We start from the raw sequence: 27894 nt of genomic DNA, 5'->3' as shown, positions 1-27894 counted from the left end.
AGGCCCAACTCCTTGGAAAGGGTTTTGTACCCCTTGCCAGCCTTGTGACCCTCCACGATCTGGTCTCTGATGGCCTTGGAATGCTCCTTTGTCTTTCCCATGTTGACCATGTTTGAGTGCTGTTCACAAGTTTGGGGAGGGTCTTAAATAGTCAGAAAAGGCTGGAAAAAGAGATAATTAATCCAAACATGTGAAGCTCATTGTTCTTTGTGCCTGAACTACTTCTTAATACTTTAGGGGAACCAAACAGAATTCTGGTGGGTTGAGGGGTTGAATAATAAATGACCCTCTGAAAAGACTTTTCACAATTTAAAAAACAAATAAACAAAGAAATAACATTCTTTTTGCTGCAGTGCATTTCACACTTCCAGGCTGATCTACAGTCCAAATGTCACAATGCCAAGATAATTCCAAATGTGTAAACCTGCTAAATCTGCAGGGGGTTGAATACTACTTGTAGGCACTGTAAGTTTAAATGGAACCTATCAGATAATTCATGATACTCAAACAATGGAACTGTGAATCAGGTCCTTGTTGTATACTTGCAGGCAGGTATATTTTTTTTATGAATCGCTCTGGTGTTAGAAGATACAACTGGGGACCATTGGCTGAAGACAAAACTAAATAAAATATAGACAAATCCTTACACCAGATGGCAGTCATCTACTGTTATTGAGAGAATTGAGGCCATTAATTGACAGATACAGTGGCATGTAAAAGCTTGGGCACCCATGGTCAAAATTACTGTTATTGTGAACAGTTAAGCAAGTTGGAGATTAAATGATCTCTAAAAGGCCAAAAGTTAAAGGTAACACATTTCCTATGTATTTTAGGCAAAAAAATATTTTCCATTTTAAAAATAACAAAAATGAAAATGGGCCAATGCAAAAGTTTGAACACCCTTGGAGATTTGTGAGTTCAAAAAACTTTGACCAAGGTTTCAGGCCTTAATTAGCATGTTAGGGTTATGGTTTGTTCACTATCATCATTAGCAAAAGCCAGATGATGTAAATTTCCCAGCTTTATAAAAACCCAGCCTCCTCTAAACTTGTGCCAAAAATCAGCCATTGGTTTTTCTAAGCAGCTGCATATCACTTTGAAAATGAAAATGGTGGAGGCCCACAAAGCAGGAGAAAACTATAAGAAGATAGGAAAGCATTTTCAAGTTACCCGTTCCTCAGTTCGAACGGTAATTAAGAAATGGGAGTTAACAGGAACAGTGGAGGTCAAGAAAGGTCTGGAAGATCAAACACAATTTCAGTGAGAGCTGCTCTTAGGATTGCTAGAGAGGCAAATCAGAACCCCTGCTTGACTGCAAAAGACCTTCAGAAATATTTAGCAGATTCTGAAGTTGTGGTACATTGTTGTACTATTCAGAGTACCTGCACCAATATAGCCTTCATGGAAGAGTCATGAGAAGAAAACGTCTCCTGCATCCTCACCATCAAATTCAGCATCAGAATTATGCAAAAGAACATCTAAACAAGCCTAATGCATTTTGGAAACAAGTCCTGTGAACCGATGCAGTTAAAATAGAACTCTTTGGCCACAGTGATCAAAGGTGCAGTGTGGAAAATAAGTATTTGATACACTGCCCATTTTGCAAGTTTCCGCACGTGCAAAGAATAGAGAGGTCTGTAATTTTTATCGTGAGTACACTTCAACTGTGATAGACAGAATCTAAAAAAGATCCAGAAAATCACATTGCATGACTTCTGCATAAATAATTTGCATTTTATTGCAAGAGCTAAGTATTTCATACAATAGAAAAACAGAACTTTATATTTGGTACAGAAATATTTGTTTGCAATTACAGATGTTTCCTGTAGTTAGCAAAGTTTACACACACTGCAGCAGGGATTTTGGCCTGGAGCAGAGTTAATACCAAAAAGTTATATTTTGGCCTCATCTGACCATATTATCTTCTCCCATGCCATCCTCCAGATTGTCATTGATGAACTTCAAATGGGCCTGGACATGTGCTGGCGTGAGCAGGGGGACTTTGCGCACCCTGCAGGATTTTAATCCTTGACGGCGTAGTGTGTTTTAACAGTAATGTTTGAGACTATGGTCCCAGCTCTCTTCAGGTCATTGAACAGGTCCTCCTACAGGGGTTAGACAAAATAATGGAAACACCTAACGTTTTGGCATCATAATCTTCGAACATGTGATAAACATGCAAACCTTGACATATGGTAATGTTTTGTAGTTGATTGTTTGTGTTATGTGATGTGTATGTAAATTAACTGTTTGTTTCGCATAATTGTAAGAACATTGATGAGAACCTGTACCAATGGCAGACCTCTCGGATTTTCAAAGAGGCCAAATTGTTGGTGCTCATATTGCAGGCGCTAGTGTAACAGAAAGTGCCCGAATGCTTGGTGTGTCAAGAGTAGGGTTGAGCGACTTTCATTTTTTTAAGATCGAGTCGGGTTTTGCGAAACCCGACTTTGTCCAAAGTCGAGTCGAGTGCAGTCGGCCGATTATCGCTAAAAGTCGGGGATCGACCGAAACACGAAACCCAATGCAAGTCAATGGAGAAGCATAGTCGGCAGTGAGTGGAGGCCAGGAAAACACCTACAGTGCCCATTTTAATGCCAAAAACATCCATTCTTGTTTCTGAAGCTTGTCAATCTTAATTAACTTTATAATAATAGTTGGGCATTGGAAATTGGGGGTCATTTGGCAAAAGTTGTGGGGGGTAGGGCTGGTTCAAGGTTTTAGTGGGCCCAGGAAACGTGGACTACGTCATGGCGGTGGAGCAGTGAGAGGTAAGTATTTCAACTTTGCAAGTGCTGTGATCCTGAGCAAGCAGGGAGGCCCACTCGTTCGCATTGGCACTGGCACAGGGCCCCTCAAAGTACAGCGGTGTGTTTGCACGGCGGGGGAGCCTCCCACCAGCAGCGACACTTTTGCGTACTCTGAGGGGCCCTGTGCCAGTGAAGTCGCCAACGAGTATGCCCCCCCACCTGATGAAGGAACCTGCACTTTCATCTGCACCTTCCTCTTTGTCCCTGTGTAAGGTGGTATATCATGCGGGAAGGGGAACCTTACTTTCAGCAGGGTCAGATTCTGGCTGTGTAGAGTGCAAGGGGAATGTAGTGGTCTAGGTCAATGTACCAGCAGACTCATCTAGCAGTGGCTGGGCAATGGGCAGGATGAGGAGGAAACACAGATATAGGGCCAAAGAATAAAGTAGGCTAAATGCAGTTCAAAATTGGTAACAGGACTAAACAGGCAGCATTGCTTTGTTCAGTGGAGTAGCAAACCCAGGAGTAGCAGACACTGTTTTAAGGGCCCAACCACACTAGTAGGCCAAATGCAGTTTAATATCTGCTACTATAGGCCAAAAGCCTAAAGACTGAAGCTCAGCTTTATACAGTGGAGGACAACACGAGGGAGCGGCAGTCACCGTTAGTAGGCCGTAACCACCAATTTTTTGTTAAAAAAGCACTTAATGAGAGCCAGAAGGTTGAAGCTCAGCTTTATACAGTGGAGGACAACACCAGGGAGCAGCAGACACCGTTAGTAGGCCGTAACCACCAATTTTTTAAAAAACAGCACTTAATGAGAGCCAGAAGGTTGAAGCTCAGATTTAGACAGTGGAGGACAACACCAGGGAGCGGCAGACACCGTTAGTAGGCCGTAACCACCAATTTTTTTAAAAAACAGCACTTAATGAGAGCCAGAAGGTTGAGGCTCAGATTTAGACAGTGGAGGACAACACCAGGGAGCGGCAGACACCGTTAGTAGGCCCCAACCACCAATTTTTTTTTAAAAAGCACTTAATGAGAGCCAGAAGGTTGAAGCTCAGATTTATACAGTGGAGGACAATTTGAATTAGGGACTGCAGACAGACTTAGTAGGCTGTCCCCTGTGGACCATGCATCCGCCACATTAACCCATTGCGCCGTAATGGACACGTAACCTTCCGTGGCCATGCCTACAGGTCCATGCGTCTGTTGTCAGGTGCACCTTTGCACTCACAGATTGCCAGAGTGCATGGACAATGCGGTCTTTTACATGCTGGTGGAGGGTTGGGATGGCTTTTCTCGCAAAAGAAGTGTCGACTGGTTAGTTTGTAGCGTGGTACAGCGTAGTCCATCATGGCTTTATTAATATTAAATAAAATATATAAATAGGCTCTATGAACTTTTAAATAGGTTCCAGGGGTACACGGGCAGCATTGGTGTGGTCAGCGGAGGACGATTGCAAGGAGGGACCGCAGACAGGCTTACTAGGCCTAAAATAACTAAAAATAGGCTCAAGGCACTTAGAGTTATCTCGCAGGGGTACACAGGCAGCATTGTTGTGGTCAGTGGAGGAGGATTGCAAGGAGGGACCGCAGACAGGCTTACTAGGCCTAAAATAACTAAAAATAGGCTCAATGCAGTTTTAAATAGGTTACATGGATACACAGGCAGCATTGTGGTCAGTGGAGGAGGATTGCAAGGAGGGACCGCAGACAGGCTTACTAGGCCTAAAATAACTAAAAATAGGCTCAATGCAGTTTTAAATAGGTTACATGGATACACAGGCAGCATTGTGGTCAGTGGAGGAGGATTGCAAGGAGGGACCGCAGACAGGCTTACTAGGCCTAAAATAACTAAAAATAGGCTCAAGGCAATTAGAGTTATCTCGCAGGGGTACACAGGCAGCATTGGTGTGGTCAGCGGAGGACGATTGCAAGGAGTGTCTGACACAGTTAGTACTCACAAAAAATAAATAGATACTAATGTCTCGCAAAACAAAAAAAAAAAAGTGTGGCATACTTAGGTACAGGGGTGAGCTCATCTGCTGAGTTTCTGACATAGTAATTTGGCAGTAAGTATTTACTGGTGCCAATATAGGACACTGACCCAGACTACTTTAACTAGCATCATAGATGTCAACAAATTGGTATTGTCAGTGCCAGGCATTGAATGATGTCAGCGCATAGACTAAACATTGGTGGAGCTGTGAGAGATAATTTTGCACGTGGTAGAGCACAGTTTGAGCTGGGGGGGGTGAACTCTCTTGTGGCCGGCGGTACCGTCCCAGGGCCCCTCATGTTACAATGGTGTGTCTGACGTTGGGTGCGCGCCACCACCGCCAGAGATACTTTATTGTACTATGAGGGACCCAGTGGCAGTGCCGTCGACCAAAAGCGGGCACACCCACCTCTTCAGACAAACGGCACTCTAACGGGTGCTTGCGCCAAGTGGCGAGACCACGGCCCCGTGGGGGGAGTTTTCCAATTGAGGGAGGTGTAAACAAGTCGTATGCTGGACAAACAGCTGCTGCAAATTAAGAGATTGGAACACTCAGTAAGACCAGTCCACAAGCAAGACCTTTTTATAGGAAAGCTAGGTGTCAGCCGGGAAAGGTGGGGCAAAATAATTTGAAATCCAGGAGTGGTTCATTTTAATGAAGGTTAGATCATCCACATTTTGGGTAGCCAGACGAGTCCTTTTTTCGGTTAATATTGAACCAGCAGCACTGAATACTCTTTCTGATAGCACACTAGCTGCTGGGCAAGCAAGCTCCTGCAATGCATATTCTGCCAATTCAGGCCAGGTGTCTAATTTGGATGCCCAGTAATCAAATGGGAATGACGGTTGAGGGAGAACATCGAGAAGGGATGAAAAATAGTTAGTAACCATACTGGACAAATGTTGTCTCCTGTCACTTTGAATAGATGCTGCAGTACCTGTCCTGTCTGCGGTCATTGCGAAATCACTCCACAACCTGGTCAGAAAACCCCTCTGTCCAATGCCACTTCTGATTTGTGCACCTCTAACACCTCTGCCCTGTAGCCCCCTGCAGCTCGTGTGAGAACCATCACCGGCGCTGTGTGCTGGGAATGCCTGAATCAAACGGTCTACAAGAGTAGCTTGTTTGGTTGCTAATATTTGTTCGAGGTTCTCATGTGGCATAATATTTTGCAATTTGCCTTTATAGCGAGGGTCAAGGATGCAGGCCAACCAGTAATCGTCATCGCTCATCATTTTAATAATGCGTGGGTCCCTTTTGAGGATACGTAAGGCATAATCCGCCATGTGGGCCAAAGTTCCAGTTGTCAAATCTGCGGTTGTGCTGGTTTGAGGGGCAGTTACAGGCAAATCTACGTCACTTGTCTCCCTTAAAAAAACAGAACCCGGCCTTGCAACGCCACTAATTTCTGTTGGCCCAGGAGAAGCTTCCTCATTAAAAAAGTACTCATCCCCATCATCCTCCTCGTCCTCCTCCTCCTCTTCGCCCGCTACCGCGTCCTCTACACGGCCCTGACCAGACAATGGCTGACTGTCATCAAGGCTTTCCTCTTCCTCGGCTGCAGACGCCTGCTCCTTTATGTGCGTCAAACTTTGCATCAGCAGACGCATTAGGGGGATGCTCATGCTTATTATGGCATTGTCTGCACTAACCAGCCGTGTGCATTCCTCAAAACACTGAAGGACTTGACACAGGTCTTGTAGCTTTGACCACTGCACACCTGACAACTCCATGTCTGCCATCCAACTGCCTGCCCGTGTATCCTCCCACAAATACATAACAGCACGCCTCTGTTCGCACAGTCTCTGAAGCATGTGCAGTGTGGAGTTCCACCTTGTTGCAACGTCGATGATTAGGCGATGCTGGGGAAGGTTCAAAGATCGCTGATAGTTCTGCATACGGCTGGAGTGTACGGGCGAACGGCGGATATGCAAGCAAAGTCTGCGCACTTTGAGGAGCAGGTCGGGTAACCCCGGATGACTTTTCAGGAAGCACTGCACCACCAGGTTTGAGGTGTGAGCCAGGCAAGGAATGTGTTTCAGTTGGGAAAGGGCTATGGCAGCCATGAAATTCCTTCCGTTATCACTCACTACCTTGCCTGCCTCAAGATGTACAGTGCCCAGCCATGACTGAGTTTCTTTCCGCAAGAACTCTGACAGAACTTCCGCGGTGTGTCTGTTGTCGCCCAAACACTTCATTGCCAATACAGCCTGCTGACGCTTGCCACTAGCTGTCTCGTAATGGCACACCTGGTGTGCAACAGTGGCAGCTGCAGATGGAGTAGATGTGCGACTGCGGTCTGTGGACAAGCTCTCGCTTCTGCAGGAGGACGAGGAAGAGGAGGAGGGGGGGCGAACGCCTACAGCCAACTCTTTCCTTGACCGTGGGCTAGGCAGAACTGTCCCAATATTGCTGTCCCCTGTGGACCCTGCATCCACCACATTCTCCCAGTGTGCCGTGATGGACACGTAACGTCCCTGGCCATGCCTACTGGTCCATGCATCTGTTGTCAGGTGCACCTTTGTAGTCACAGACTGCCTGAGTGCATGGACGATGCGGTCTTTAACATGCTGTTGGAGGGCTGGGATGGCTTTTCTAGAAAAGAAGTGTCGACTGGGTAGCTCGTAGCGTGGTACAGCGTAGTCCATCAGCGCTTTGAAAGCTTCGCTTTCAACTAACCGGTAGGGCATCATCTCTAATGAGATTAGTCTAGCAATGTGGGCGTTCAAACCCTGTGTACGCGGATGCGAGGATGAGTACTTCCTTTTCCTAACAAGAGTCTCATGTAGGGTGAGCTGGACTGGAGAGCTGGAGATCGTGGAGCTAGCGGTGGTGCCGGTGGACATGGCAGACTGAGAGAGGGTTGGAGATGGTATTCTTGCCGGTGCCCTACATGCAGTGTTTCCTACTACGAACCTGGTGATTCCCTGACTGCTTTGGCCTGGAGACAAAAGCTGCACAGATACTGCAGGTGTTGCGGGAAATGGAGGGCTTACAGTGAGGGAAGGGATGTAGCGTTGCTGACTAGCTTCATTGGCTGAGGGTGCTGCAACCTTTAGGCACGTTTGGTAGTTAGTCCAGGCTTGCAAATGCATGGTGGATAAATGTCTATGCATGCAACTTGTATTTAGACTTTTAAGATTCTGACCTCTGCTTAAGGTAGTTGAACATTTTTGACAGATGACTTTGCGCTGATCATTTGGATGTTGTTTAAAAAAATGCCAGACTGCACTCTTTCTACTATTGGATACCTTTTCAGGCAATGCAGACTGAGCTTCTTAAACTGGATGGCCACGCTGTCCTCCAACTGGTTTTGGTTTTGCCACGCGTTTTTGGCCAGATACGGGCCCGGCAGATGGAACCTGTTGTGATGTTGATGCCTGCTGCGGCTCCTCCTCCTCCTCCACTTCAGAACTACTGCCACCTGCACCCTGTTCCCCCAATGGCTGCCAATCGGGGTCAACAACTGGGTCATCTATGACCTCCTCTTCTATCTCGTGTGCAACTTCGTCTGTGTCACCGTGTAAGCCGGTGGTAGAGCATTCGTGACGGGGCACCATAGTCTCAGCTGGGTTTGATTCTGGCTCAGTACACTGCGAGGGCAATGTTCTGGTCTGAGTCAAAGGAACAGCATAGTAATCTGGCTGTGGCTGTGCATCAGTGCACTCCATGTCCGATTCAACTTCTAATGGGCATGGCCTGTTAACTGTTTCACTGTCTAACCCAGGAACGGTATGTGTAAAGAGCTCCATGGAGTAACCCGTTGTGTCTTCTGATGCATCCTTCTCTCTTGTTCTGGGTGAAGAAGACAAGGAAGCGACTTGTCCCTGACCGTGAATATCCACTAACGACGCGCTGCTTTTACATTTTGCACTTTCAGAAGAGGAGGCAAAAGAGCTAGAGGCTGAGTCAGCAAGGAAAGCCAAAAATTGTTCTTGCTGCTCCGGCTTTAAAAGCAGTTTTCCTACTCCCAGAAAAGGGAGCGTTCGGAGCCTTGTGTAGCCAGACGACAAACCTGGCTCATCAACTCGAGACTTAGGTGCTGTACTGCTTTTACCATGACCACCTGATGCTCCACCACCACTACCATCATTACCAGCTGACAATGACCGCCCACGGCCACGACCTCTTCCAACAGACTTCCTCATTGTTTTCAAAACGTAACCAAAGTAACGGTATTTGTTACTGTAAAACAACTTATAAGGTGAACTCTAACTTCTGTAGGATTTATATACACCTTTATAGGTGGCTGACACTGAAAGGAAAACCAGGCCCAATGTTACACACTAGGTTTTCTGTGCCCCAATAAGTTGAGACAGATGGCACACACACGACCGGCACTCAAGCAGAAATGCCAATCTTAATCTTCCACTATTTTTTTTTTTCAGGGAGAATTTACAAAAAAAAAAAAAAAAGGCTCAGTATTACACACTGGTTTTCTGTGGCACACAATGAGAGACAGATGCCACACACAGCAATGGCACAGAGGCAGACTTGCCAATCTTTATCTCCCACTATTTATTTATTTTTTTACAGGTAGAATTTACAAAAAAAAAAAAAATGGCCCAGTATTACACACTGGTTTTCGGTGGCACACAATGAGAGACAGATGACACACACAGCAATGGCACAGAGGCAGACTTGCCAATCTTTATCTCTCACTATTTATTTTTTTTTTTACAGGTAGAATTTATAAAAAAAAAAAAATGGCCCAGTCTTACACACTGGTTTTCGGTGGCACACAATGAGAGACAGATGCCACACACAGCAATGGCACAGAGGCAGACTTGCCAATCTTTATCTCCCACTATTTATTTATTTTTTTACAGGTAGAATTTACAAAAAAAAAAAAAATGGCCCAGTATTACACACTGGTTTTCGGTGGCACACAATGAGAGACAGATGCCACACACAGCAATGGCACAGAGGCAGACTTGCCAATCTTTATCTCCCACTATTTAATTTTTTTTTTTCAGGGACAATAAAAAAAATAAAAATAAAATAAAGGACCAGTATTACACACTGGTTTTCGGTGGCACACAATGAGAGACAGATGCCACACACAGCAATGGCACAGAGGCAGACTTGTCAATCTTTATCTCCCACTATTTATTTTTATTTTTTTCAGGGAGAATTAAAGAAAAAAAATTATGGCCCAGTATTACACACTGGTTTTCGGTGGCACACAATGAGAGACAGATGCCACACACAGCACTGGCACAGAGGCAGACTTGCCAATCTTTATCTCCCACTATTTATTTATTTTTTTACAGGGAGAATTTACAAAAAAAAAAATTATGGCCCAGTATTACTCACTGGTTTTTGGTGGCACACAATGAGAAACAGATGACACACACAGCAATGGCACAGAGGCAGACTTGCCAATCTTTATCTCCCACTATTTACATTTTTTTTTTCAGGGACAATAAAAAAAAATACAAATAAAATAAAGGACCAGTATTACACACTGGTTTTCGGTGGCACACAATGAGAGACAGATGCCACACACAGCAATGGCACAGAGGCAGACTTGCCAATCTTTATCTCCCACTATTTACATTTTTTTTTTCAGGGACAATACAAAAAAAATGAAAACTAAATAAAGGACCAGTATTACACACTGGTTTTCGGTGGCACACAATGAGAGACAGATGCCACACACATCAATGGCACAGAGGCAGACTTGCCAATCTTTATCTCCCACTATTTATTTATTTTTTTTCAGGGAGAATTTAAAAAAAATAAATTATGGCCCAGTATTACACACTGGTTTTCGGTGGCACACAATGAGAGACAGATGCCACACACAGCACTGGCACAGAGGCAGACTTGCCAATCTTTATCTCCCTGCAGTAATCTCAGAAAAGTATGGCAGGCAGCTATAAAAAGGACTGCTGCACACAAAAGTGTGGACAAACAAACAAGATAGCTGTGCAGAAAGGAAGGAAAAACAGGATTTGTGCTTTGAAAAAAGCAGTTGGTTTGCACAGCGGCATACACACACAGCAACGCAGCTATCAGGGAGCCTTCTAGGGCAGCCCAATGAGCTACAGCGCTGAGGAAAAAAAAAGTAGCTTCCACTGTCCCTGCAAACAAAAGGTGGTGTTGGACAGTGGAAATCGCTACAGCACAAGCGGTTTGGGGGTGAATGTACCCTGCAAAACACTATCCCTGCTTCTGACGAAGCGGCACCTCTCCCTATGCTCAGATGAGCAGCAGTAAGATGGCGGTCGGCGGGAACGCCCCTTTATAGCCCCTGTGACGCGGCAGAAAGCAAGCCAATCACTGCAATGCCCTTCTCTAAGATGGTGGGGACCGAGATCTATGTCATCACGCTGCCCACACTCTGCGTCCACCTTCATTGGCTGAGAAATGGCGCTTTTAGCATAATTGAAACGCAACTTTGGCTCGAAAGTCGCGTACCGCATGGCCGACCCCACACAGGGATCGGGTCGGGTTTCATGAGACCCCGACTTTGCCAAAAGTCGGCGACTTATGAAAATGAACGATTTGTTTCGCTCAACCCTAGTCAAGAGGTACTGTCTCCAAAGTAATGACTGCATTTGAAAGAGAAGGAAAAACGTCCGCAGCAAAGCACAGGTCCGGCCGAAAGTCAAAGTTGATTGAGAGAGACCGTCGGACTCTAAAGGGAATTGTGAGAGAAGATCGCGAGACCATGGCTCCAAAAATCACTGCTGAGCTCAATGAACACCTACAGAACCCAGTTTCCATGAAAACTGTTCATTGGGAGCTGCACAAATCTGGATTCCATGGTAGAGCTGCAATTAGAAAACCGCTGCTCTCAATGACAAATGTTTCCAAGCGTTTAGAGTGGTGTAGAAACCTCCAGAATTGGTCCCTCGAGCAGTGGAAACATGTGATATTCTCAGACGAATCATCGTTTACCCTGTTTCCAACCTCCGGCTGAGTGTACGTTTGGAGACAGCTGAAAGAAGCATTCCGTCCAGACTGCCTTCTCCCAACTGTAAAACATGGCGGAGGTTCTGTGATGATCTGGGGTGCTATTTCGTGGAGATCCACCGGGCCAATGATATCCCTTCATGGAAGAATTAACAGCCAAGATTATTTAGGCATTTTGGGCGACCAAGTGCATCCAATGGTTCAAGCACTGTTCCTGAAGGGGAACTCCATCTTTCAGGATGATAATGCACCAATTCATACAGCTACAATCGTTAAAGCATGGCACGAGGAACATTTTAATGAATGCATCTCATCTGGCCCCCACAATCCCCAGACCTCAACATTATTGAGCATTTATGGTAGATTTTAGAGATTCAAGTTAGACGTCGATTTCCGCCGCCATCGTCGCTCAAAGAACTGGAGGGTGTTTTAACTGCAGAATAGGCTAAAATTCCTTTGGAAAGAATTCACACCTTGTATGAATCCATACCTCGGAGAATTGAGGCTGTAGTCGCCGCAAAAGGTGGACCTTACACCATATTAAACTAACTTTTGTTCATGTTTCCAGGTGTTTCCATTATTTTGTCCAACCCCTGTATGTAGTTCTGGGCATATCTGTGTGTGGTGTTTCCTTAGGAAGAAGTCATATACAGACTTCGAAGCGCATTGAATAAAACCACCATTCCTTTTCATCAATACGTTTGGATTTCCATTTGTTCAGCAGCGTGGACAGTATCCACAAAAATCCTTTATATGGTTCCTGATATGGTCAATCTTTAACCTGTGGATCTGTGGCAGCTGACATTTATATGCCCTATCAAAGGGGCACCAGGTGAGCAGTTTTCTGAATAACAGATTCTGAAATTGTTGGCAAATACCCTATATGCGCTTCTTCTCTTCTATAGTTATTTATTTAATCCCTTGTGGAACTTGAACCTGCGATGGTCTGATCACTTGTGCTGTATACTGCAGTATCACAGTATAAGAAATGAATGGTTTCTTATGAATCCCAGACACAGGTCAGATGCTTGATTCAACTAAGAGAACAGACACTTCTTTCATGGCTTACACATTTGAAAGAGATTCTTCTAACAAAAATGTGGTGCAGGCTACGCTCCATATAGGGGTGCCAGACATTGAATGGAAGAGTACATTCTATGCTGGCATTCTGGGAAGTGATTAACATATATCAATAAAAAATACAATCATATGTTAATATTTGGGACTATGCTTGTCATATAAAGTTTTGATTGTCTGAGGCAATTGAATATTATCATGTCAGTAACCTTGGTGCATCAAAAATTATCATTAAGATGTTAACCTCTTCACGACCAGAGGTATTTCCATTTTTGTGCATTTGTTTTTTGCTCCTCTTCTTGCCAGAGCCATAACTTTTTTAATTTTTTTTTTGTCAAAATAGCCATGTGAGGGCTTGTTTTTTGCAGAACAACTTGTACTTTTGAAATACATAATTGGCTTTAACATATTGTGTTCTGGAAAACTGCTTCAGACCTCTGGTTGTCATGCCAACCCATCGGTGACCAGTGATCATGTGACGGGTCACTGATGGGTGGGATTTACGACGCTCCTCCGGGAAGAGCAAATTAAATGCCGCTATCAGAAATTGACAGAGGCATATAACTAGATAACAGCCACGGGTGGATCGCGATTCCACCATTGGTTGTTGTGGGCACGTCAGCTGTATATATCATGCACCAAGCATGGAGAGTCCGACATCGGCGTACTATTACACTCAATGCCAGACAGGGGTTAAAGGGAATTAGTCTGCATGCCTCTTAGCAGATGCCTTGTTTTTGATAAATCATCTTTTAGCACTTTTTATATATTACCTCTTCCAGGCTCTGGAGAGGATGCTGCATGGAAGATAACTGCCTCCAGAGCTTGTTTTACAGGAAGCAGGAGTTACCAGTGTTTGATAAGTAAGTAACAGAACAGAAGAACTGAGATTTGTCTCTTTGAGCTCTGCTGATTTGCAAATATATTGCAACCCGGTCTGCTTGTGAAATGAATGCCAAAGCTGAGAGGAAACTGCAGATGTGTAAGTTATAATCACAAACAGCTCAGCAGTGAGATCAGGAGAGGAGAGAGCGGCCATTACACATCACGCTGGTAACTTGCATATTAGCTATCTGACCGAGCACTATACCAACCAGCCTGTGTCAGTTTTAATTGCAGCAGTGACCTACCTACCCATGAAAGCAGGTTTCATCCTTGGAGAGGATTCACATTAGAATCACAGCAACCGGATATCACTTTGTCTTTAGCTGCTGGACACACATGAATTCACCAGATAATGTGCTAAGTATGTCTATTTTTTATTATCTAGGACAGTAATGTAATTCACATTTCATATATTTCATGTTTATTGCTATAGCACTACAGAGTACAACTTTGTTTGTTATGTATAAAGATGGTTACTTGTAGTTTGCACCTGTACACACTAGCTTTCTGCTTGGAAATGATGATCAGTCTTTTGTTATTTGCATATTAACTCTCTGAGCAAGCACTCCATACACCAGCCTTTGGTGGTTTTGCCATATTGTTTGGACTATAAGATGCACTGGACCATAAGAGGCAGCCCAAATTTTGGGGTGGAAAGTAGCAAAAAAATTTTTTTATAAGATGGGAATCCGTCTTATCATCCAAATTTAAGGTATCTTACCTGAGGGTCGGCAGTGGTAGAGAGGGGTCACAGGAGGAATGGTCCCTTCCTCAGGAAGCCAGAGGCAGCAGAAGTGGGCAATGATGCAGTCCCGAGGTATCCCAGCGGTGCAATGTCGGCGCTGAGACAGAGCAGAGTGCATTGCATGGAGCAGGGGCCCTTCCTCAGGATGCCAGCAGCAGAAATGTGGCAATGCTGCGACCCAGTGTCCATGGTGAACAGAGTCGAGTGCATCAGTGGTTTATCGGCGGCCATTGTCCTGAAGCCGAGGGCTGCCAAGATCTCAATCTGCACACGTGCGCCCTCCAGGGGCCATTTTCCTGAAGACAACAGCCTATAAGAGGCTTCCCTGAGGAAGGGATGCTGCTACACCACTGCCGCATGCCCCTGTTAAGCCTGCGTTTGGACTATAAGATGCACCCCCAATTTTCCTCCCACATTTTTTTGGGAAAAAAGTGCATCTTATAGTCTCAAAAATATGGTAATTGCAGCAGGGGCCTTCCTACCCATAAATGCAGGCTTTAGCCTAGGAGAAGATTCACAATAGATAGGTTTCCAGCACGCGGAAATTGCCTTGTTATGGCTGCTGGGCACCCATGAATTGGCCAAATTATGTACTAAGCATTTCCATTTCTTCTTATTATCTAAAGTAGTAATGGTATTCATGGATCTCCCCCACGCTAGATGGTATACCTTCCAACAGGTGAAGTGTACCCCCAGGGCTTCCCAGAATTGTAGGTGGTGATGGTGGACGAATTAAAGCGCAGTGAATAACGAGGACACAAAGGTTGCAGTCTCTTTACCTTTTACTGAAGACTTCAGCGTCCACAGTCCAGAGTACAGATCACAGGGCAAGCAGAGTCCAGCCGGTCCGAAGGCAAAACCAGAGTTCTCTTATCCAGGTGGAAATCAGTAGCCTTCCTACTAGCGCCTGTGTGTTGTAGTACCTCCCTGCTGAGCACCACGGGATAGTCCTCACAACCTTTGTAGATGTTCTAGATGTTATTTCTTCCTCTCTGTCCCCCAGATGGTATGGATAGGACATACCCATATGACTGATGGCCTGAGGCTTGTTTATAGGGACCCTAGAGACGCCTCGACCCCCACAATTTGCCACTGTGTCTTCTTAGGTTTTAAGGTCGAGCAGCCAACTGGAATTGACTGTCCTGCCGGTCTTTGAAGTAAAGCGTGGAGTCAATTACTCCCTCGGTGTTCCGGCCACGCGCCTCAGAAGGAGGCAGCCTCTTACAGGACAGAACTCCTCCTGGTGTTGTCTCCTTGTGCTGTGACTTCGTTTCTCACTCCCTGCAACACAATTCCTTTCTTGTCCTTTCTTAGGATGCTGCTGCAGGTGGGGCAGGCGCAGCTCCGTGTCTTTCTGTCTCGTGCTAGGCCTCTGTCAGGATCCCACTCCTGGCAAGGGACCTCTGTCTGCAGCTCAGATGTTCCTCCTTTCCCCCTGTCTGCCTGACAGGTCCTCTCTGGGTCAAACCCAGGCAGCTTCTATCTCACTAGATGTTACCTGGGCGAAGCCCAGTCTGCTTCTCCCTCACTTTCTATCCAGCCCACCAGTTTTACCCTAATGTGAGGAGTGTCCTAATAGATAGAAACAAGGCTCCCCCTGGTGGACTGGAGTGTGAAGTGTGGTGTCTGTTTTGTGATACCTGGAAAGATGAACTCCTTTAGTACCATCAGACGTAATATCACTCCCCCTGGTGGGAGAGCGACATTACTGCAACGACCAGGACTCTGGGGCGCTGCATTCATGTTTCATGTATTTTATATTTACATGCTGTAGCGCTACAGAGTGCAACTTTATTTATTTGTTATGTATAGAGATGGCTACTCTTAGTTTGCACCAGTACACACTAACTTTCTGTTTGGAAGTGACAGTTGCTTGAATATTGCAACCCTGTCTGCCTGTGAGAAGGAAGCTCCGATGAAACTACAGATGTGTCAGGTATAATCACATACGGGTATGCAGTGAGATAAGGAGAGCAGAGAGCGGCCATTACACATCATGCTAGTAACACCCCTTCATTTATAATAAACTCTGGAGGCAGAGTTATTTTTCAGGCAGTGTCCTCCCCAGAGCCTAGAAGAGGTAATTTACATAAAGTGATAAAAGATGATTTCTCAACACGGCATTTGATATGAGGCATACAGGTAGGACTGTTTTCAGCAGTCTATAAACTATTTGTCCATTTTAATAGTTTAGATTGGTCAATTGTGGTGACAGATTCCCTTTAATGTTTTATTGGTACTGAATAAAGGAATTCAAAAAAGCTGAAAAAATAGAGTAAACATCACTACAACTTTGAAGAATGTCTTCAAAGGTTTCCAGTGATCACCAGTTATTTTAGATGTAACTTTAGAAGCAAACTTACAGTATTGAAAAAAAGGAATTCCAGCAGATACCTTGTAAAAGTTTTTAAAGCTACAAATCAAAGACATACATAAAACCCTGAAGAGCAATAAGAATATGCAGAGCTGCATGTAAGTGCCTGAGGCATACCTAAAAAAGCACATACCTGTGACCTGAGTCCAACTCTTAGAAAAGTGCAAACTGGATCAAATGCTCCTGTTCCACAAGCCAAAATATGAGAACGATTATAATGATGAAGAATCCGAATAAAATTTGCACATTCTCTCTGCAAATATGTAAAAAATAATATGTAAATAACAATCAATATTGACAGAATGTATGAAAAATACCATTAAAATCGATAGATAAATAGGTAGATAGATATATAGATATATAGATGGATAGTCCTGTACAGTACTTATATAAACATAGAGAGTAGGGACATAGAGAGACAAATTACTTTTTTCTTATCATATCATTTACAATTTTAAGCCTATTGGGAGGTTGCCAAATACATGTGAAAGAGCTGGAGATGTTCTTGATTTTGGCCTCCTGCAATGATTGCAGGCATTTTAGGTGTTTTGGATTTGTGATTTCAAAATATTCCTTATGATGGCTAATAGAATAGACTATTTAAATCTTATGTAGGCTTTTTAGAGATCATTTTATCTTCAACTTACTTAACTATTCACAATCGGTTACATGCCACAGTGTATAGTATATATACAGTTGTGCTCAAAAGTTTATATACCCCGGCAGAATTTTTGCTTTCTTGCCATTTTTCAGAGAATATGAATGTTAAAACCAAACATTTTTCTCCACTCATGGTTAGTGGTTGAGTGAAGCCATTTATTGTCAAACTAATGTGTTTTCTCTTTAAAAATCATAATGACAGCCCAAAACATCCAAATGACCCTGATCAAAAGTTCACATACTCTATTTCTTAATACCATGTATTGCCCCCTCTAACATTAATGACAGCTTGAAGACTTTTGTGGAAGTTGTGGATGAGGTTCTTTATTTTCTCAGATGGTAAAGCTGCCCACTCTTCTTGGCCACAAATAAATCCAGTTCCTGTAAATTCCTGGGCTATCTTGCATGAACTGTGTGCATGAGATCTCACCAGAGTGGCTTAATGATATTGAGGTCAGAAGATTGAGCTGGCCACTCCAGAACCTTCACTTTGTTCTGCTGTAGCCAATGACAGGTCATCTTGGCCTTGTGTTTTGGATCGTTGTCATGTTGAAACGTCCAAGTACGTCCCATGTGCAGCTTCTGGGCTGATGAGTGCAAATTTGCCTCCAGCATTTGCTGATAACCTGCGGCATTCATCTTTCCTTCAACTTTGACCAAGTTTTCTGAACCTATATAGCTCACACATCCCCAAAACATCAGCGATCCACCTCTGTGCTTTACAGTAGGAATGGTGTTCATTTCATCATAGGCATTGTTGACCTCTCTCCAAATGTAACGCTTATGGTCGTGGCCAAAAAGTAAAATTTTGGTCTCATCACTCCAAATTACCTTGTTCTAGAAGTTTTGAGGCTTGTCTATGTGCTGTTTTGCATATTGTAGGTGAGATACTTTGTGGCATTTGGGCAGTAATTGCTTTCTTCTGGCGACTCGACCATGCAGCCCATTTTTCTTTAATTGCCTCCTTATTGTGCATCTTGAAACAGCCACACCACTAGTTTTCAGAGCATCCTGTATTTCAGCTGATGTTATTTGTGGGTTTTTCTTTGCATCCCAAACAATTTTCCTGGCAGTTGTGGATGATATTTTGGTTGGTCTACCTCACCGTGGTTTTGTTTTAACATAGCCCCTGACTTTCCATTTGTTAATCACAGTTTGAACACTGCTGACTGGCATTATCAATTCCTTGGATATCTTTTTGTATCCCTTTCCTGTTTTATACAGTTCAACTACAATTTCCCAAAGATCCTTTGACAATTATTTTGCTTTCCCCATGACTCACAATCCAGAAACGTCAGTGACTGGATGAAAGATGCAAGAGTCTCTCTTGATCCCTGAAACTCACTCAGCCTTTATGCACACACACTGATTACAAGCAAACAGGTCACAGGTGAGGATGTTACCTTTAGTAGCCACTCAAACTCATTTGTGTCAACTTCTGTGCATGTTATCAAGCCCAAATCACCAGGGTATGTAAACTTTTGATCAGGGTCATTTGGATGTTTTGGATTGCCATTATGATATAAAAAGAGAAAACACAGTAGTTTGCCAATTAATGGCTTTACTCAACCACTAACTATGAGTGGAGAAATTTTTTTTGATGTTATTCATATTCTCTGCAAAAAAAGGTCAAGAACGCAAAAATTCTGCAGGGGTCTGTAAACTTTTGAGCACAGCTGTACATGCACACAAGAGGGGGTTACATCTTAGGAATGGAGACATGTAGGTGCAAAAAAAAAGTAGAAGATTCAGGAGAACAGCAGCGTTTATGCCAGATTAAAACTTCCATATTTATTTGGCAAAGCATTAACAAACAATTGAATAAAAGCTTTAAAAAAGTGTTGAGGGTCAATATGTTCCACCATCCTTCTGCTCTCTGGCGTCTGACGTGTAAAGATGAGCAGCACCACTGCTTTTATTTGCAATAGCTTTTATACAGGTGATTTGCGTAAATCCAAAATGATACACACTGCTGTTATCTAGTATTTACCTCTTCTCTTCCCTTTCTGTAGCAATCATCAATTTGCTGTTCTGAGCTTGGCCAATGGATCTGGGAGAAAGAAAACATAACCTTTATAACATTACTTTCCATATACCTTTAAAAAAGGAACTTTAAACAATCATAAAAATATGAATCTCAGTAAAATGAGAACATTTAGTTGCTTAGAACGACGCAGAAACACTTACTTATCTGTTTTAGTGATCGAACATAGAAAATAAAGTAATTTGCTGTGAAGATATAGCTGAAACAAGCAGTTTTTCCCAGTATACTTTTATAGCCACTGGGTTTCTTTTTCTTTCTGAATGCTTAGTGTGGTTGAGTGAATGGCTGGTTAACTGCTAACAAGCAGATTAATGTTGTTTATATAATCTATTATTTTACTCAGCATCCTGGCAGATTGTAATTACATAAACCACACCCTGATTGGTGCGGACGTAATAACAAAGTCATCTATCAAAATAATTAACTCATACATTCCCTACTGAAAAAAATATTGACTTAAATATTCCAGTATTTTTAAGCCTTTAAATACTGTCCTTTTCACAGGAAAGTGTTACTTAGTTTATCCAGAGAGTAAAATATGCAATGCTTTCCACGTACAGGCACAGCTTTATGGCTCAATAAATTGCATGCCTTCAGAATGAAATGAGATAATTAATAATACATTAATCATAATAAACCAGAGATACCAACTTAAACTTCCACTTATCACACACACGAAAAATGTGTAACAATATCTTGTAACAAAGCCAAAGCCTACTACAAGATAAAACCACATAAAGCACTAGGGGGTTACACATAAACAAAAATAGGGTGAAAAAAACCACTTATCTTTAACATGAATGCATAAAATGATATTGCATTCACAATGGAATCCAGCATTAAGCCAAGGCCGTACCCAAACAGATCAATTAGAAATGTGGTATAGGTTGTGATAGGTAATAAAATTCTGAATATCACCCTAATAAACCCCTACTAAATAACAGGACATACATGGGGCCCAGTACAGAAACTATAGCAACATAAATCATATATACACCCTGAGGAAGTACAAGTTAAAAAGTTAGGCAAATCAAGGTGCAAATTATCAATTTTTGAAACCTCTAGAACCAATCTGTGACACATAGAAGGGGCATAAATATCAGATTGTAAGCAAATTTTTTTACCAACATGAAACCTCAAAGTCGGATTAACTCTTGTGGTATTTTAGTGTGATGCCTTATGTTTGTCATTATGACTGACATATTGCCACTGAGACAGAACCTAGAAGGTCTAGATGTTGTGAATTCTGCTCTTGGGCTCCCTCCGGTGGTTGTAAGTGGTAGCGCTGCTGTCTCTGAATCACAGCATTTATCAGGTGTGTTCACTTTTTGCAATTTGGACTGGGCTATTTAGTCTTGCTTCACCCTTTAGTCAGTGCCAGTTGTCCATTGTTCCTGGAGGATTCACATCCCTGCCTGGTCTCTTCTGCTTTGCAGTTCTTTTCAACAAAGATAAGTTATGGCCTTGATTTTGCTGTCCACATGCTGTGGTCTTATTGTTCAGTTCTTTTCTATGTTTTGTCTTGTCCAGCTTGGTCTGTATAAGGATTTTTTTTAGCCAAGCTGGTATCTCTGGAGATGCAGATATACCCTCCATATCTTTAGTTAGCTGTGGAGTTTTTGTATTTTCTGTGGTGGATATTTTCTAGTGTTTTAATACTGACCGCATAGTACTCTGTCCTATCCTTTCTATTTAGCTAGAAGTGGCCTCCTTTGCTAAATTCTCATTTCAGTCTGTGTATGTTTTTTCCCTCTCCTCTCACAGTCAATATTTGTGGGGGGCTGCCTATCCTTTGGGGATTTTCTCTGAGGCAAGATAGTTTTCCCATTTCTATCTGTAGGGGTAATTAGTCCTCCGGCTGTGTCGGGATGTCTAGGGAGCGCTAGGTACATTCCACGGCTACTTCTAGTTGCGGTGTTAGGTTCAGGGTCTGCGGTCAGTACAGGTACCACCTTCTCCAGAGTACGTCTCATGCTGCTCTTAGGCCACCAGATCATAACACTAGATTTACGAATCATTCTTAGACCTTGGTTTATCACTAAGCACATAGGCCGAGATTTCAACACTTGTCCCAGTGAAACTCATATATTATGTAGAGTCATTACAAACAGAATGATGTATTTCAAGTGTTTATTTCTGCTAATGTTAATGATTATGGCTTACAGCCAATGAAAACGTCATTATCTCAGTAAATTACAATACTTTGTGACATCAGCTTAAAACATGATTTTAAAATCCAAAATGTTGGGCTTCTGAAATGTATGTCCAGTAAATGCACTTAATACTTGGGCAGGGCTCCTTTTGCATCAATTACTGCATCAATGCAGCGTGGCATGGAGGTGATCAGCCTGTGACACTGCTGAGGTGTTATAGAAGCCCAGTGTTCTTTGATAGCAGTCTTCAGCTCGTCTGTATTGTTGGGTCTAGTGTCTCTCATTTTCCTCTTGACAATACCCCATATATTCTCTATGGGGCTAATATCAGGCGCATTTACTGGTCAATCAAGCACAGTGAAATTGTTGTTTTTAAACCAGGTATTGGTACTTTTGGCAGTGTGGACAGGTGCCAAGTCCTGCTGGAGAATGAAATTTCCATTTCCAAAAAGCTTTCGGCAGAGGGAAGCATGAAGTGCTCCAAAATTTCCTGGTAGTTGCCTGCACTGACTTAGGTCTTGATAAAACACAGTGGATCTACACCAGCAGATGATTTAGCTCCCCAAACCATCACTGATTTTGTAAACTTCACATTAGACCTCAAGCAGCTTGGATTGTGTGCCTCTCCCCTCTTCCTCCAGACTCTGGGACCTTGATTTCCAAATGAAATGCAAAATTTACTTTCATTTGAAAACAACACCCTGGACCACTGAGCAACAGTCCAGTCCTTTTTCTCCTTGGCCCAGGTAAGATGCTTCTGGCATTGTCTATTGGCCATAAGTGACTTGACACAAGGATGTGACACTTGTAGCCCATGTCCTGGATATGTCTGTGTGTGGTGGCTCTTGAAGCAATGTCTCCAGCAGCAGTCCACTCCTTGTGAATCTCCCCCAAATTTTTGAATGGCCTTTTCTTAACAATCCTTTCAAGGCTGCAGTTATCCCGGTTGCTTGTGCACCTTTTTCTACCACATTTTTTTCCTTCCACTCAACTTTCCATTAACATGCTTGGATACAACACTCTGTGAACAGCCAGCTTCTTTATCAATGACCTTGTCTGGCTTACCCTCCTTGTGGAGTATGTCAATGACTGCCTTCTGGACATCTGTCAAGTCAGCAGTCTTTCAGATTATTATGGAGCCCACTGAAACAGACTAAGGGACCTTTTTAAACACTTAGGAATCATTTGCAGGTGTTTTTTGTTAATTATTCTAATTTACTGAGATAATAATAATAATAATAATAATAATAATAATAATAATAATCTTTATTTATATAGCGCCAACATATTCCGCAGCGCTTTACAGTTTAAATGTTTATAATAACTTTTGGATCTTCATTGTCTTTAAGCCATAATCATCAACATTAACAGAAAAAAACACTTGAAACAGATCACTATGCTTGTAATGACTCTATATATGAGTTTCACTTCTTGTATTGAAGAACTAAAATAAATTAACTTTTTGATGATGTTCTAATTTTGTGAGAAGCACCTGTATTTATGGGATTCATCTCACCTTTGTATGAGACGCCTCTCCATTACTTACCCCATAGTCATATTGTTATAAAGACACAGCCAAAATAAAATCTTTTATTTGAAATAGGTGGCACAGACTCCTATATTTGAAATAAAAAGAAAGCAGTTATACTCACCTTACATCAATTCCAAACAGCAAATAACAAACAACCATCTATATTCTCACCTTACACCTAATCCACCGATGCCCATGTCCCTTTTAAAAAAAGAGAAATAATAAACAACCATATCCATCACCTGTCCGAAGTGCAGATAATCCATAGTGTCCCACAATGATTTTAATGATTTGGAGAGTGGTCACGTGATCACTCTCCTTGCCAGTCGGCACACACTGACAGGAGCGTAATAGCTCCTGTCAGTGTTTAGTGCTGAGCTACCACCGTGAGAAGGTACATCGGAATTCATAGCAGAACCCCGGTGAACTCAATTATGATACCGCTGCATGAGAACTTACAGGAAGTGGTGCCATACATGAGTTCACCTGGGTTTAGCTATGAACTCTGGAAAACTTTCTCATGGCAGGAGCTTAGAGCTAGACACTGACAGGAGCTATTACGTTCCTGTCAGTGTGTGCAGTCTGTCAGGGAGAGTGGTCACTAATGTGATCGCTCTCCAAATAATCTGAATCCTCGTGGAACAGTAAGGATTAGCTGCACTTCGGAAAGGTGAGGGATACGGTTGTTTATTATATCATGGTAACATGACTATTTTTCATATTTTTATAATTTACATATTACCATGATATAATATGAGGATTCGCCAAATTTTCAATGGTAATGTAAATATTTGTGTATAATTTTTTACTGAATGGAGTCAAGTAGAGATGACCAATAGGGTGACATATGAAAAAGATGACATTGAGCAGGGGTGCTAGATAGTTACCTTTTATACAAATAGTCCCCAAAACATAATTATAATCCGACTTTTACCATGCATGTAATTGCATATTAATGCTAAATTGCATTTTTAGAATATAAGGCAAAAAGCGACTCAAACACTGAATTTGCAAAACCGGAGAAAATAGAGTCAAAAATGCCAATAGTTACAAAAATTATTTGAAACTTTATTAAATAACCTATACACACATAAAATCAATAGTGCACACAATGTGCACAAAGCCATGAGCAATATAGTAAATGTTGTAACATCATGAGGTAATTGATATGACATTCCAAGAAAAATGAGGAACGGTGCACCTGGTCAGTACATATGGGTCATAGTACAGATTTGGCTTGTTTACGTATAAATAAATCTAACCCCGGGGTAAGAGCACGGTGGCGCCGGTCTTTGTCACGTTATGGGTAAATACCTTTGTTAGGCTGCCTACACTTTGATCTTTCTTATTTGGCATTTGGGGAATCATTTTTTTGGCTACTATGGGTTGGTTGGAGTCCTTGGACCACTATTTATTAGTTGGCTGCTACAGGTGTTAGGCAACCATTATGAGTTGCTGACTGCCATACCTTCCTTGGCTGCAGTGTGCCCAACATTATATCATCCACCACCTTTTTGTGGCGCCCTATACATATTTAATGCCAAAATTTAGATTTATTTATACGTAAACAAGCCAAATCTGTACTATGACCCATATGTACTGACCAGGTGCACCGTTCCTCATTTTTCTTGGAATGTCATATCAATTACCTCATGATGTTACAACATTTACTATATTGCTCATGGCTTTGTGCACATTGTGTGCACTATTGATTTTATGTGTGTATAGGTTATTTAATAAAGTTTCAAATAATTTTTGTAACTATTGGCATAGTTACCTTTTAGTATAACAATCTATGTTGTGGTCAGAAAGGATATATATTTAAGGTATAATAGGGAAATACCTTAACATTGATTTCCTAATCATTGTGCTATTCATAAATCATTGTTTGGGCAACTGATTATTATTGCTTGATATGTATTGGCTCTTTATATACAATATATGGAGAGCCCATATGTTTTGTGCAACAATAATCAAGTACTCAAACATGCTCGAGATGAGCAAATTTGTTTCCAAAATTGGATTTGCGGCAAATTAATTTGCTTGTATCTTAATACTAAAAATGTTTTAATTGATTGGAAACTACATGTGAGGGAGAGGAAAGAAAGGTAGAGAATCTCGTTGTGACTGGGCTTATACTCCACAAGAAAGCGAGTAAGAGAGAGGATCCCGCTAGTCATAAGGGCTTACACTCTTTGAGAAAGTGAGAAGGAAAGAGGACCCTGATGATCATAAGAACATATACTCTACAGGAGAGATTGATTTACCCAATGACTCTGGAAGTGGAAAATGACTTTTCTGTACAAACTATGCTCCACTGGGAACCGTTGATCTCAGATGGCCCAGGTACTGACCACCACTGTAAAAGATATGATAATCCGCTAGATGTAATTGCTATAGGGCCCTAAGGATAAGCAACACAACGAAACATAGGACTGCTCTGTGATGCTTGAGCAGCATGGGAAATGGTGTCAGGGAAGTTTTTTCTTTTTTTGTGAACCGCAAATTGAATCTCAAAGTGCTTGATTTCAGAAAATTCAATTAAAACCTGTTCCTCCGTGGATTGTTCTGCTCAACTTCAAGACACATACATATATACTTGTTTAATATTTCTACTGAGCTACATGCCTGTCACACCATTTAATAGGGATTTATTGATGTGATGTGAATTTTATTTCCCTTGATCACCTATCCTACAGCTCAGTTTGATCTCTTTGGGTATGGTTTTGACTTTTTATGCTGGGATCAATTAGTGGAAATCTTGTAAAGGTGATTGAGCTGTGACAAAGTCACTGGTAAAATACTGGAGGGGAGATATGTGTCACTACACTTACTGGCATCAGTGATGTGAAACCCAGAGTATTTTCCTCCAGCACACCAGCTATTGTGAAGATTAAGCTAAGTTGCCTAAATGGCCTGGCTTTTATATGGACATAAATAGAGTGGGTGAGAGGCTGTCCACCTTATCTCTACCTGCAGAGCTGGCACCGTCGTGTGCAGTCAGGACCTGTGTGATGTCACAGTCATGTGATAAGTCACATGGGAGAGGAGACACATGGCCTGGAGCTTACATAGCTGGGCTCCAGTGGCAGTCTTTGTTCAGCAATACAGGAGAGAGGATCTCCAGTGGTTTTGTGTCCTGAGGAGGAAAGACTGAATCTGTGTTGCTCCAGAACTGGTTGCTACCTGCATACGTATGGACTGTACTACAGTGTTTTGTTTACTTTCACCTTCTTGTCAGTTTATGCCGCCATATAATAAACCACGCTAAGATTTAAAGAGACGGTGTTCCCGTTTTCTACCTCCTTGTAGTGTCATATAAGTTGAACTACCATAGAGCTTATTAAAATATTTTTTTCTAATTGTTTTTGATCATACAGAGCATACAATGGTGCTTGAAAGCTTGCAAACCATTCAGAATTTCAGAAGAAAACCAAGTGTAACAAACAAGCCAAAAATATAAGACATTCTCATTTTTTTATTGGGAAAAGTTATCCAATATTACATGTCTGTGATTCAGTACCTGGTGTAACCCCCTTGTTTTATAACTACATATAAATGTTTTGGCAAATTTTAATTAGCCCTTCAAATTGTCTTAGAAGAATTTGAATTTATTTATCTCTACAAAACAGCTACAACTCTATTATGTTGGAGTGTTTTCTTCCACAAACTGCTTACTTTAGGTCCTTCGAAAACATTTCTATAGGATTAAGGCCAGGGCTTTAACTTTATTATTCTAAAATTTTAACTTTATTCTCCTTTAACCATTCTTTGATAGATGACTTGTGCAGCATTACAAAATGCTGTAGATAAGCCCCTGATGCCGGTGGCCTTAGCTTGTAGGCGAATTTTTGGGTGACAGATTCCCTTTAATGTCACCATTCAATTTGCTGGAAAATGGGAAAAAAATTCAAGTGGGTTGAAACTGTGCAAAAGATTTCACAAGAGTTTTGCTTTTTGGGGGACCTATTGATCATGCAAGAAAGATGAGCAGCTGTTTTATATCATGCTGCGTGGTGAGGGTCAATCTACTTGTTGACACGTTGCATTGAGCTTTTTTAGATATTGTGCACCACACATGTGAATACTGCCTACATCCCTATGTGTTTACTTTGCTCTTGGGCCGTACTGGTTATTTAGGTTTTGGTTTTACGACATTCATTTTGCTGTAAATATTATCTGGCAATATGATTCTGCAGATCAGTACAATTGCAGTCCTTTCAAGCTGGTATAGAAGTCGTCAAAAAAAATTAGCAAATCGGCAAAAACATAAAAAATCTATTGTAAAAATCTGTTAAAAATAAACATATTTAGCAACCACAAAGTCCTGTCAAAATACAATATGATTTAACTATTATTTAACAATGTCACAAAAGACAAAAAATGAAATGCTAAAATTGCTGATTTTTGGTTGCCACGTATTCCACTAAAAATGCAATGGAAAGCAACCAAGCCATCATATATATCTCAAATTGGTAGAATTGAAATTTCAATGTTCACCTCGTCGGAAATGGGTTAACAAAATTATCAAGCGAATCATTTTTTTTTACTTAATTATTTAACTGAACTAATTTTAACAGTAACCAAGCTTATTTTACATCAGATTCATTCATACAATAACCATTGTATCTTCAAGAAGTACGATAGAAGAATCAATGTTGAATAAAATTTCTATAGGTTTCTATAGTTGAAGTGATTATTTTAAACCCCATAATTAAGTTTAGTTGTGTTCTATCTGTTTATGTGATGTCA

General features: G+C 42.0%; 1 protein-coding gene across 2 annotated transcripts in view; it reads right to left on the bottom strand.

The window, feature by feature from the left end:
* The window catches only part of SEMA3E (semaphorin 3E), a 289807-nt gene that overhangs the window by 85609 nt on the left and 176304 nt on the right, over positions 1-27894 (bottom strand). For both annotated transcript variants that reach the window (XM_077264657.1, XM_077264658.1), the window contains exons 3-4: positions 19405-19464; positions 16888-17007 (exon numbers count right to left, since the gene is read on the bottom strand). In XM_077264657.1, coding sequence (XP_077120772.1) covers positions 16888-17007; positions 19405-19464 — 180 coding nt within the window. The remainder of the gene's footprint in view (positions 1-16887; positions 17008-19404; positions 19465-27894) is intronic.

Source organism: Ranitomeya variabilis, chromosome 5 (assembly GCF_051348905.1).
Source record: "Ranitomeya variabilis isolate aRanVar5 chromosome 5, aRanVar5.hap1, whole genome shotgun sequence".
NCBI lineage: Eukaryota > Metazoa > Chordata > Amphibia > Anura > Dendrobatidae > Ranitomeya > Ranitomeya variabilis.
Note: the sequence above shows the minus strand (reverse complement) of the source record. Positions and strands in the feature narration are given on the sequence as shown.